This window comes from Asterias amurensis, chromosome 4 (assembly GCF_032118995.1).
Source record: "Asterias amurensis chromosome 4, ASM3211899v1".
In the NCBI taxonomy this organism is placed as follows: Eukaryota; Metazoa; Echinodermata; class Asteroidea; order Forcipulatida; family Asteriidae; genus Asterias; species Asterias amurensis.
The window spans coordinates 12,973,365-12,987,322 of record NC_092651.1 but is presented as its reverse complement, the minus strand read 5'-3'; the positions used below and the strand labels follow the sequence as shown (position 1 = coordinate 12,987,322).

Below are 13,958 nucleotides of genomic sequence, written 5' to 3'. Positions count from 1 at the left end.
GCGATCATGCAAGCCTAATGGTATTATTAAGTAAAGGCATAGTCGCCATAATCAAACACCTTATGGGGATTAGAATGTTAGGTCCGTCCCTGTGTCAAGATGAGTCCCTTCTGGCATACCTATGACACCTTCCCTCTGCATTTATTACATGCTCAAATTGGACATAATTGGCTCAATCTTCATCGATTTAGCCAACCTCGCCAATATTTGCCGAGAAGATGAAAGCACTGTATGAAACGTGGCCAGCTCGAGGGAGACGACCACGTAAGAAGATTTACTCCATCATACGTAAGAGATACCTTACCGAGTCATCCGTATATTGATACACCACACATCAAAGCCAATGATATCTAAACGGTTTTAGTTGAGAGTAATTTTTTATCTCCTTATTTTCTGATGAGCCTCTTGGCTAATGGTACTGACTAATGAGTCTGTAGCCCTACGGAGACAAACTAACATGATTAACCCAGAAGCACAACCGATGCTAAACAAGTTCTCCTCGCATCAAATGTCTTGGAAAACATTGCACTTGTAAGGCGATAACTTGCTTCCCTTCGTAAAGGTATTGACTTAAGATATTAGCGCGGGTCTGGCCGGTCTGTTATGGTTAAATATCCTGAATTGAACTCGACCATACGACTCTGTTTCCCCCCCCCTTTCTCTTTTTCCACTTTTAGAAAGTCACAAAGATCACTGTGTAACTGGTACTTCACTCAAACCACAGATTGAACTTATTGGCTTCATCCAGCGCGCTAGAAATTGATTTTCAATATCCTTGGCTAAACCATCGGTTGCTTTACTCTAGATTGTCATAAAAGTAGTCTCATGGTTAGTATTAATGAAACAGAAAATCAAGTATCGGTGTGAAATACACGCTTTGGTAGGAGTGGTACACCTTTAACGGGAGACTGATACACAAGTGTGAGAAAAACCAATCTTATCTTACAAGATGCGGTGGGCCATGATGATCACACACCTACGGGAATATGTTTTTATGCATTACTGCTCATCCATTACTTATGGCCGAAGCCACCTCACCCCCCCTTTCAAATCTAAGATGATGAGGCTTAGAAGAGGAAAATGGTCTGACCATTTTTGACAAACAATTGCTTGTACGAATGTGGTACGTGATAAGGATGCACTCCTAAGACTCCGGATCTCAAATTCCTGGGCCGAGTTTCTGGTCCGTAAGGCCTGACAAATTTCCTGGTCAGCCTGACCAATTTCCTGGTCAGGCTGACCAATTTCCTGGTCAGGCTGACCAAATTCCTGGTCAGGCTGACCAATTTCGTGGTCAGGCTGACCAAATTCTTGGTCAGGCTGACCAATTTCCTAGTCAGGCTGACCAATTTCCTGGTCAGGCTGACCAATTTCCTGGTCTTTGAACTTTTGAACCACTTGAGGTTTATTTTGACATACATTCCGGGTCATACTGAGTACTGACCTATAAGTGAGTCAGACCCCACGGGACCCTGATCTGGGTCAGTTCTGACCCGCAAGTGCGAATGTCATAAAGGCCGTATAGAAAACTAACCGGAAAATATTATTGACTTTCGCTTTCTGTGGTTACTGAGGTCTATCATTGTTTAACTCGAAGTTGGGTCGTTATGTTCGTTCCTCTAAGACCTATCGCCAGGGAAAATCTCATTTTCGGCATGTGCTTTCCCCGCTGCCTCTTTACCATTCTGTTCTCGACTATTTTTTTTTATAAATATGTTTAGCTTTTGTAATTCTTACGCTTTGTACACTTTCCCAAGTGCTGTCGTTCTGCATGTGGAAACAATTTTGCTACAGCAATCGCCTGAGGCTAAACCATGAAACTGTAATAACATTAATATAAATTGATTTATTTGATTCGCCCTATATATACTCTGTGCATTATTCATCACGGGAAGCGGGGCCCTTTCTTGTACAATAATTAATGGTGAGTCACAACTGCTTTCGAAGCCGAAATAAAAAATGCCAGTAGTTTTAGGGTAACTATCTGCTTCTGCGAGAAAGTATGATGGAACGTCTAAACTTTGGACGATAACTTGAGAAATAATGATTGAACACCAGATGTAGTCCTCTTACCCCCCAATATCAATGAGTGACAGACAGTCATTGCAAGAGCATATTGGGATCCAGGGCAGTGATGCTCGAAGGGAGGAAAAAAAATAGGTTGTTGGGAGTGACTAACACTTACCGGTTTCCAGGGCATCACGCTTCGCCACGCTCACTCTCATAAGAAACGCAATAACCATAATTGAAATGAAGTGTTTTAAAACAAGACGCAGGGTTTGGGGCTGACTTATTGCGTTGGCTAAAATCTTCATAGAGTCTTACCCCGCGCTTCGGGTAAAGACCGTCCTGTTTTTAAGATAAATATTGTCCTTTCTTCCCCGTAGAATTGGGGTGTTTATTATGTACTATTAATACTCTGAATTTAATTAATGTTTAGACATGGCAAAATATAACTAAAGTAGTAAAAACATTAACAGACCAAAACAAAAGAAACATTTAAAGAGATGGTAAACCGTTAGTTTTTTTGGAGAGGAAATTGTAATGTTTAAATTGAATGATTTGTGAAAAGATTGGAGACGAATAAGTGGAAATCGATGCATAATTTGTTCAATGTTCACTGTTACACGCCTATTTCTCCCACCTTGTAAATAGCACCAGATTTACGCTTTTTTTATCAAAGATAACGTTATTGCAGACGAGAACAAATAGCTTTTACTCAATAAGTTTTTGATCATTTATGTCGAATCAACACCAAAACTATTTGGTCAGTGGCAACCGAGAATGTGCACATTTTTGTGGATTACGTGAAAGCAAAACTCATCATGTCAAAATATTTAAACAAAGGTGTAAAGTATTTGTAATTGTTGTGAATGTGGACAAACCGAATATTTCATATTCCTCCCAATATAATAGTTAAATATGAGACTCAGGAAAACATGCCTATGTCTCGTTTATTAAACCACGACATTCAGTTTCATGAACTACGATCGGGTCCACAAGTGGTAATATTGGTCAATAAAACATTTACTATTTTTCATCTATATTGTCTCAAACGCGCATGGGAAAGTTCCTATACAGAGTTTCTTACTTTGGAATTTATGACAAACGTCACACAATTAATCAGGATGTTAAACATTTAGATGGTTTTACTAATTGATTGATTCATTTAACTAATGTTAGGACAATCTTACTCTTCTCAATCACCCCATTGATGTTTATTTTAAACCCATCTGTAGATAATTGAATCTACCTGAGTAAACTTGCAATAAGATCGAATATTTGTCCAAACATCTTTAAATAAATACTCCTGACATTTATTCAAGCATTGCTTAACTGCAAAAGGTAAGCAAACTTAAGAAGACGAAAAAACAATTTCAGACTGAATTTGAAGTCATTTATTTTGTTAACTCCACTTTACAGACAGATTAATCGAAGATTTCATCTTGAGCTGTTGCCAGTGCCTTGAAAATACTACATTGAATCAATCGATAAAACTCTAGAAATAAAGAGCTATGTCTAGGCGGCTTCGGTCTGCAACTTGAAGATGTAGCTTCGTTTTATGTGGAAGAGTGCATTCATTCAAAGCTTTTTTAAAAAGCAGATAATGTGAACAGTAACGGCTATGTTTTTGTCATGCTGGTGTTTCTATGATCGACCAGTCTTGGAAATACTGAATTCAAATTGACCATGTTCATTATAACTTTAGTTTAATCATTTGAACACCTCCAAATAATGTTGTTTAGGGCACTAGATTTCCAATTGAAATGAGAATTGCGCATTTTGTGATTTTTGTTAAATACATTTTTGGTTTTTATCTAAAAATCGCTCGAGTAGCTAAGCCTATAAAGCATTTTTTCCCCGGCCAGTTTTATTAAGTTTTCATTCGATTTAAAGGCAGTGGACACAATTGGTAATTGTCAAAGACTAGCCTCCACAGTTGGTGTATCTCAACATATGCATAAAATAACAAACCTGTGAAAATTTGAGCTCAATCGGTCTTCGAACTTGCAAGATAATAATGAAAGAAAAAAACACCCATGCCACACGAAGTTGTGTGCGTTTAGATGGTTGATTTCGAGACATCAAGTTCTAAACCTGAGGTCTCGAAATCAAACTCGTGGGGAATTACTTCTTTCTCGAAAACTATGGCACTTCAGAGGGAGCCGTTTCTCACAATGTTTAATACCATCAACCTCGCCCCATTACTCGTCACCGAGAAAGGTTTTATGCTTAAAATTATTTTGAGTAATTACCAATAGTGTCCACTGCCTTTAACGCCTGGCCTATATTTAAGTCAATTTAGATTAAAACTGAATAAAAAACATTGTCTCGCCTTATTAATCCATATGTAAGCTAAAGGTGCATACAATGTTAAATTATTTGTTTGCAATTTTGGTCTACCCCAGTTGTTATGCATGAATGGATGGGAAAACATGTTCCAATTTATTGCAAGCATCTTCAGCTGATGTTTCCACGTGTCCGGTTGTCCGTTATGGCTGTAAGTGCAAGGATATTGATTAGGAAAACACCTTGAAATTGGTTTGGGGTATTCTAATAATATATAAACCAAACCCTGTTCTTCAATATAACAGGGTTCTGAAGTTCCTGTTGAATGGTTTTCGTTGCCACGAAAACAAAATGTTTTATCTTAGATGCAATATACACTAGCACTGCGACGTCACAACATTCGATGCTTGGTCAGATCAGTCTGCAGGTTTTCAAGGTTCAATTAAAGAATCATGGTTTCCAATGCAGAAAGGATGGGTGTCACTAAATCTCTCAAAAGTTCCTAAATGAAAGGTATACCTTTGGTTTTTTGAAACAGTTCGATTGTTTTAGTCCTGATTAATCTACACTACAATCTGATTAAAATACAATAAAAGTCACCTTTTTTTCACCGAAAATCCGGAGCTAGTCCACAGTGAACGAACTATCCCCTATAATACACAATACCGTCTCTGACAGTAACGTTTCTCAGAGTATTTTGGGGTATGAAGTTGATACCTTTTTATATTCACCACATAAACTTCGAGATGAAATGTTTCTCATAGGGGTTTTATATTGAAAGCTACTGTAAGCTTCTAGTTTTTTTTTTACCATTAATTCTAAGAGTGTTTACCAAACGTTTAAACCTTCCCTCAAAACTGTCATCAAGATGGGTAGACGGGAGAGGTCTATTTTTTGTATAAACATAAAGCGAAATATAGCTCGTGTGTGGCCTTCAGCAATGGTTCGCCTGATATATTGTTCCGAACAAGTAAGCTAATTTCTGTTGTTGTTTAATCTCAAAAAAAGAAGAAGTCTCGCCTCTGATTGAAGTGAAGGTTCTCTCCTGCCTGTTAATTGCACTTTAGCCTTGGTTTATGAGCTACAAGGGAAGCATTCTTCCACCATGACAACTGTACTGTTCGAACTGTATCATTACTTTCACGGTCGTTCACTACTTAAATTGGCAGCAACTGTAAGTAGTGGAGTGTGTCAATATCTATCATTTTCATTGACAATAAACGACCCTGTTATCCAGCGTGTCATATACGTGCTTGTCTAACAACTAGCCCTCGAGGGTGAAAACAGAGCACCCAAACAAAAGCAAATACTGAATAGTCTTTTGACGTTTATGTTCTTACGAACAGTTAACCAAATTTAATTAAAATCTGTTCGAGATGTTTGTGCATGATTTCAAATATTCGCGCATGCATAGATAAAGGGCGATTGGATAGAGCTGGGGGGGGGGGGGGCGTGGACGATTGTAAAGCAACTTTGTGAAGACGCTTCTTAAAATGACTACAGAGCAGTCTTAATTTCACCAATACACCTCACCCTTTAATGTTCCTTGAGAGCCTTCCTCCACTAAAGCAGTATTCCTTGCAAGTATTACGCGAGCTTAAACTGCCAGGAATAGGGTATTTTTCAGTTATTTAAATGTTTGGGCATTTCTGATATGTGAACTGACTTTAATCGAAGCCTTGGGCGCTATACATTTCTGTCAGCTGCACGTCTGCTCGTTATATCATCGCCGGATTTTTATATGTCAGAAAAAAGAAGGGCTCGTAAATCTATATAGAATCTTTTGACCCAAGTTTTAAGTTTCAAAATGTGTCATACAGTTCACGACTGCTGCCAGACATGAGTGGTTTCTTCTCTTTGCATCTTCTAACTTCCTCTTCGTCTTCTTCTCCTTCTTCTTGAATGCATTTGTCTTCCCACGTCTTTTAAGGGGCTTGGGGTAGAAACACTTTAATATTTCTGATAGTGATAGCTAAAGATTTGAGGAAAAATCAGACATCAGATACAGCAGAAGGGTCTTTATACGTTTGGAAATGACTTTGAAAATGAATGGCAACAGAACTTACTTGAAGAAAAACATCATCAGTTTTGATTAACGCTTTACGAGAAACATTATTCGAAGTCAAGCGGTTATGGGAAAAAAATATAAATTTTTACTCCCACTTTTTTAACTGCAAAAACTGGGGTGTTAAAAGTGACACCATGGTTGTGTAATACACAACTACATTTACACAACAGGTTGTTAACGGAACACTTACTTTTGCCAAAACAATTGGTGTTATTTTAACACCCTATAATGTTAATTTTGATTTTCTCTTCGGTGTCTATATAATTATAACGTATCACTGCTATTATATGTAAACACACATGGAGCCATTTTAAACACCCCGATTTGTCCAGTGTGGAATTGAAACGAACGGTGGGTTCCAATTACCGAACGTATACAATTCCTTTAAAGCCCAGACCTCTTTATTGTGAACTTACCATTAAGACTTTCATGATACACATAACTATTAACATGAACTGTTCATCCCAATTACAGGTATACGTTGTTGATGTGTTTTCTCTTTAAAAATTTTCTCTTTAGCAGCCCCGCATTCTTTTGGCATCACTATTTTTAAACGTCATCAAGTTTCAATTTAGCATAACTAGCTCTTTGTACGTAAAAACAAATGCAATTGTAGCATCAGTAATTTCTAGTATGATTGACAGAGTAGTAAGGATTATTATATGTAACGTTTTGTTTTAAACCACAGCAACTCTCCTTTATAGCACCAACAGTCTCATTACCCCTCCATATGAAATTATTTATCTTTGTCTGTCACGATTTACACCCTATAAACACACAAGAAATAAAGACAAATTGCAGTGTAGAAATGTTGAATATTTCCGTCGTTTTTTTTTTAATCAGCCCATGGAACACAAAACAATCCACAACAACATCAATGCATGTAATCAAAGTTCTGTTATACGCAAGAGCAGGTGTAAACTAAGACTGAGCTGTATAAGATTGTATATCTTACAGTCGAGGCCAGCAGCAGCTCGACAAGCCAGACAAACAGTTTTGCCGAACCATGCGGACATAATAGGCTGAATTTGGTTACTACAGAGCAATTTCCTTTAGACATAATTACAGTGACACAGGTAAATTGCGAAGTTTTTGTCAGTTAGAAATAGCAGGGGTCGCTTTATTACAACACTGCACCTTCAAATGTGATGACGGTTTGTTCGGCCTATTGACAAGCCGAAATTCACTTTTAGTGGTCATTATTTGACTATTTAGAAATAAATTTACTGAACGCTTTTGTTTAAAACGTTTGTTTTTACCCTATTTGGAGTTTTTGACACCAAACAATTCCAAACTTCAAATTTTCAATTAATGTGCACCAAGCACCACTGATACAGAGGCCCCTGTACAACTTGTCAAACTACAGTTTTGAAAGCATCAGAATAAATACTTGAGCAATAAGTCGACAGTTTACAATTGCTTTAATAATTTTACGAATTATAACATTTACCAGAACCGTTGATCTATACAGTCCACACATATATACTTCAGCTGAAATCGCAATTTAACTTTGGTGGTATGTAATGCCCTTGTGCATATGAAAACCATTTGAAGATGTGGATGTGTTTTCGCTCGAATAAAACAATCTCCACGTTTCTTAGCAAGAAAGCAATCACTTGAATAAGCAATCACAATTTAATCCCTGCACATGTATTTGGAGTATATGGGATTAAAGAGGGCGGAAGAGCCAATGTACAAGCATCTATATCTCCGAACACGAGCAGGTGAAGATTGACCTAAATTCAAATTGACCTAAATTGCCTTTAATAGAAATTACTCTTCCCTTTTAGTAGATCGAAAGACTTATCACACTCTAATCCAGGTTAAAGTTGACTTGGTTACCGTGGAGCCTAACCCATTTCTGGGCCAGTATCACCAAGATATTTTTGTTAAAAATGAACCAGAAAAATGTTCAGAATTATTTAGAGTTCGAGCTCAAATCCCGTTTGTTGAACCACTTACGGGTCAGCCTAACCTGGAAAAAGGGTCAGTCTCCGTGGGACCATGAATCCGAGTCAATTCTGACCCGGGCGTGTTTAGGTGTACTGTTTGCTAAAACCACCGGAGACTTTGTGTTTATAATGGTTTATAATAGTATTAAAGGGACACGTTGCCTTGGATTTGGGCGAGTTGGTCTTTGAAAAGTGTTTGAAAACGTTTATTATGAAATTATTGTTATAGAGATGTTTTAAAAGTAGGATGATCCACACAAATATGCCTCGAAAATGCGTGGTTTTCCTTTTACTTTGCCAACTAACACGGTCGGCTATTTCATGAAGTCCACAACATGGCGTGCTTTTCAAAGACCAACTCGTCCGATCTAAGGTAATGTGTCCCTTTAAACAATAAAGGCAAAACCGTAACATGAATTTTGTAATTAATACGTCAATAAATAAATAAACAACAATCATTTAGTGTTTATATACGTATAGAAAAGAAGTGAGGAGTTGTTTAGACAAACTTGTGACCGCAAGAATAAGGCCTGATGGTCCTTTTCTTATTTCACACCAGTTTGAATTACTTAAAGATGTCCTCGACAATGCATGACATTCTGTCTCTCATCGTACGCAAGACAAACAATCACACATGTTGGTAATCGGGAGGAAAAGAGATAGCGTGAAGTATCCCACAGGATGGTTGCCAACAATAATTATTCTCCTGCTAACAACGTTTTTGTCTCCCGTGTGTTCAAGGACCTCGCGTATTAAAGCGTTGATTGCATTTTGAGAACTGATGTTTCACGGCTAAATGCAAAATGTGAACTCTTTTCAAGGATCTTGGAGATCTTATGAAATGCTGAAAACACTCACATGTCCCATTATCATCGTGTGTATGTTTAATGAGTACAAGAAATGTTGCATTTATATTCTAGCCATGAACTATGCATACGCAGTTCCGTTATTTCCAGAAATATATGTCAAAATAGAAGATACATACACAGTAGTATTTTTTTTTCACCAGCGCGACACCAAACTATGCATTATTTTACTATACACAGGCCCTTTAACATGGAAAACATTGATGGTATGCAACAGTTATGATGATGACAAAAAAACATTGTTCATTTTGATAGTTGTTAATAATAACACAAAAGATGTATATCTATCTGAAAAATTTGATCTTCTGAGATGAATTGCGTTGTTCAAAAAAAAAACGTATGAAAACAGCTTTGACCTATTTTGTATCAAGCATTATAAAATGCGTATCGAGAACCTGTCGATCACACTGGTAGAAGATCCGTAACGTATTTATTTGAATTATTACAAGATGAAAGATGTCATTTTTTTGGTTAGACTCTTAACGAGAAAACCCCACCAACAGGTCGTGGGAAATTTCATTGGAATAAGGTAGTCCCATTTCTTAAGAAAACGACCAAATTACAGTATAAGATAATTTGTTGCTCACTATGTATGTGGGCTCGAATTATGCATTGTGCTCACAATTCCATTGAGCGAAACCGATATGAGATTTCGAGTTATCCAGACGTTGATATAGGGTCAGTTTGGTGGGCCATGGAGCATTTTAAATTGACATGTAACTGGTACATGCATTAGGTTATTAAATGTTATTTCTTTACATAATTACAAACTAGTCGTTTCCAGATAATTACAAAGCTGTACAAATAGTTTGAAAGTAAACTCCACCAAGTACCTATTTCGTAAAGTGGATGCGTACAGCCACTAAGATGAAACTTGTTAAGCAATATAAACATTAGCAGCAAAGAGCAAACAGTGACCTCGGACCTAGTTTAGAGTAAAGCTATTGATTTATGACGCAAAAACACGCAGGTGTTGCTGCCGACTTGGTTAGAAAAGACTCTAAATTCATCAACTTAACGTGTGCTTATACAACAAACCTTCAAAAACACTTAACTTTCTAATCATTGAAAAGTCAGATCGGTTTGTTCCATTCAAACAAATGAAGCGAAAGAGTAGAAGCTGTTGATAGTACCCTGTAGTATCCCATAAAGTCTCATGCGTAAGAATAAATTTATAAATGTTCACAGATTTACAAACTACTTACATGTCGTAAATTTGGCCTTTGGAAAACCACCCATTGGAAATGCTTTAAATGCAACAGTTTTTGAAGTGAGTGTAGAAACAATTAGTTTTTATCTTGTTAGTGATCATCCCAAATTCTAAAAAATGGTGTGAAGTAAATTGATGTTAATTTATTAATATAATGTTGGATCACATCAAGTGCTGGTTTTTGACATTACCAATCTGACGCATGTGCTTTAACGTAAACTTAAGCTGTTGAGGTTGTGTTCGAATCAATTAATCGCAGTTACTGCTATAAAGGCCGCAGGGCTGCCGCATCAACGTTGAAGGTTGCTTCTTTTCAGCAATAAATTCGAGTGACACACTAATGAAGTAGTATTCACTCACTCAGAATCCAAACATTGTATTCAGTAACGCTTAATTCAGGGAATGTTACATAAATACAACTGTTGCATGTTTGAGACTCGGTTAAAGAGGGGCAACCAAGGGCAAACTCAGTTTTGTGGTTCATTTTGCCATAGAACTCTTAAGAGAACGAAAACACACTACAAGTCTTTAATCTTATTATTAACACTGTTAAATGCCACCGAGTTGGAATCCCCTTCAAGAGAATTGTTGTCAAAATTCGAAAACGTTCTGACGTCACATTTCAAATGTTTGGTCCGTACATTTACAGAGAATGTTTGGTTCAACGGTGATGACATCAAATCGTGACAGCCTTGAATTCCACCCGACGGAATAGTTCTAAATCCTTCTTTGGAATGTACACACATTACTTTTCTTAATAATAAAAATAATAATAAGACTTGTAATGCGCACATATCCACCCTGCTGGGTGTTCAATGCCATAAGATCTCTCCACGATAGGCAAATAAAGTTTTACACCATTTTAACGTAAACCCTCTGAACTAATACACTTTTATGAGGACTATACCTTTTGGGAAATGAGTGAAACTCAAAACTGACTTCGACCGTAGAGCCCTTCTATAAGAATTGTTTGTCGATATCATTGTACAGAAATATAATAGACCTTGGTATTTACATACAATATTTACTCTATAAATGAACACACATATGGTTACCAGTACAATCATACAGAGAATATTATTATTGGCTTACAAAGTGCCGTTTGTTCTTCTCCTTAAAACTTTGTCTTTTCTTGCAAATTACACATAATTGATTGCAATTTACAAGCAGAGCAGCCAACTGAATATGCGAGTCGTATGCTGCAAACATTGTGTAAATTAACGCTCGATGAATTATTGAATAATAATTGTTTCATTCAATCTATGCAATGCGAGGCTGCAGTTTAATTGAACAGGTGTTCGGAGAAAACCATGTTGTTCTTAATTACTCGTGTATCTCTTTCAAGTTGAACGACCGAGAAGTCAGTGTGTATGTGTGGGGACAAGGTTCATGACACCTCCAAGCGACGATGACATATTCCAGTTGATGTGATCTTCTTGTTAGACCAATTGCTCGATTGTGACCTCTGATGGGTGTTGATTATACCGTGTACAATCCCAATTTCTGTACGAAGGTAATGAAAAAAACAATTGTACAATTTGCTGTGATGTCATTGAGCATTTTTGGCCCACATACCCTGTTAACACTTTGTACGCCAAGTTATCAATGTATACGAACTGTATGACGAAGATTCCTCCACGTTTACAACTGCTGTTCAGATGAACAAATGACAGACAACTGTTTCCTGAATGTCTTAAGTTAAAGCAAGAGTTCACTTAATTAAAGAACAACACTTGATCTGTGATATTCCTCCATAGATATGACGGAACGGAAACGCCGCGTTCTCGCGTTAGCCGGCCCGGACGTGAACGCAAGTTTGAACGCTAGACGATAACGAGAGTTTGTACAGTTATAGACAATAGGGTTGACTGCAGAATTCATGTACATTAGTATGCCACTTGCTACTTCAAAATGAACAATGTTAAAGTTGAATAAAGCCCTCAGGAGAGAAGCTGTCTGGAACGGTGCAAGACAACAGAAGAATATGATTCCGTTGGCTATGAGCATTCGGGTTACCTTGTTACGGTCTTGTAGAGTACGGGCTCGTAGGTCTACAGTTTTAGCGTTTGTGTTACTTTTCTTTAAGGCTTGGATGATCCTAAAGTACATTATGGAATTAGCCACAAATGCCATGAAAAACGGAACAGTTTGTAGACAGTTTGCGAAGATACCAGACCAAGACCACAGTGGATCGCAGATCAGCATTGGGTCGGGGAATAGTGACGCAGAGCTCCTGTTGAGATTGGGGTCGACTTCCCATTCTACGCAATACGTGTTAACCACACTCTTACCGGGTATGAGTAAGCAGGAGAAAGCAGCACCGAGGGCCCAAGCATACGCCGTAAGCCTCTTACAGTGGTGTAGTTGCCGGTTCATAATCTTACCCATCGGCCGGCAGATTGCTTGGAGCCTCTCGTAGGAAATCACAGTCACCAGAGCTATGGAAGTGAAGTATGACGTGGCTTGGAAGGGATAGAAGAGGAAACACGCTGTGGGTCCGATACCACTGACATCATCCAGGAACGGGGAGGTAACGTACATCCAAACCTTCTCCCCTACTGTGAACACAAGAAAGACGATATCAGCTATAGCCAAGTTAGCCAGGTAGAAAGTGATAACACTCCGCATCCAACGGACTCTGTAAAGAACGAAGAGGAAGATGAGGTTGCCGATAAGCCCCAGGAAGAGGATACAAGGCATGATGATCGTAATCAAGATCGTGGAAGTTTGGCCGTACGTCAAGAAGTCTATTGACGACTCGTTCATCAGAACATACAGGATATCACATCCATGGGTGGTGTTCTCCATGACGGCGACTGATGAAATATCACAGATCTACTGGAACAGAGGCTATTAACACGCCAGAAGGTAGCAACACTGTGTGCCGAGATAGCATGAGCTGGGTTGAGATGCAACCACTGCTAGAACCGGTCTTTTAGTAGTGTATCAAGTAGTGCTTGACGAGTTTACCGGTGAAAAGTGGGCACCGTGTACCAACAGGACCAGAGACCTACAAGTCGATATCACAGACACCGGCTCCCAGTGGCGTTCTGCCTGCTGCGGTCCCCGGAGGAGTAATATATGCGTCTATCATGCGTCGGTAGGCAACTATTGTCAGTGCAGACATTATAATAATCGCATTCTATTTGCATGAAGGATCCGTGACTGAAAATCACCACCTTTCTGTCTTTACTCTCATAATACGGTGATTCCAGTTATATTTTGTGGTGCCAACTAAAGGGACTCATGCTAGGCGCAAGATGTGGCCTTTGATGTGTGTAACATCATGCTTCACGTGCAGGTGTTGATGGCATTAAGTGGCTGTGACGTAGGCGTTGCCTTGCCGTGAGCAAGGCAAAGCAAAAACAGATTTTACGTTTTCACTTCATTTGTCGTAAAATTGGTTTCCGGTTAAGTGGTAGAATAAGCAAACAATTTTCTCTATTTGTCATGACACAGCATTCAGTCAAGTCATTACTCAGATAATATACTAAAACAAGTAAATGAGAACACGTTTTCTTAACAATTTTTCTGTGAAATGCTGGGTCTCCGAAAATTGCACCGGTAACGAA

General features: G+C 38.3%; 1 protein-coding gene across 1 annotated transcript; it reads right to left on the bottom strand.

Moving 5' to 3' along the window:
• Positions 1-12,105: 12,105 nt before the first annotated feature.
• LOC139935654 (neuromedin-U receptor 2-like) lies at positions 12,106-13,194 on the bottom strand. The gene has a single exon (XM_071930140.1). The coding sequence runs from the start codon at positions 13,192-13,194 to the stop codon at positions 12,106-12,108; it is 1,089 nt and encodes a 362-aa protein (XP_071786241.1).
• Between the last annotated feature and the right edge of the window lie 764 nt (positions 13,195-13,958).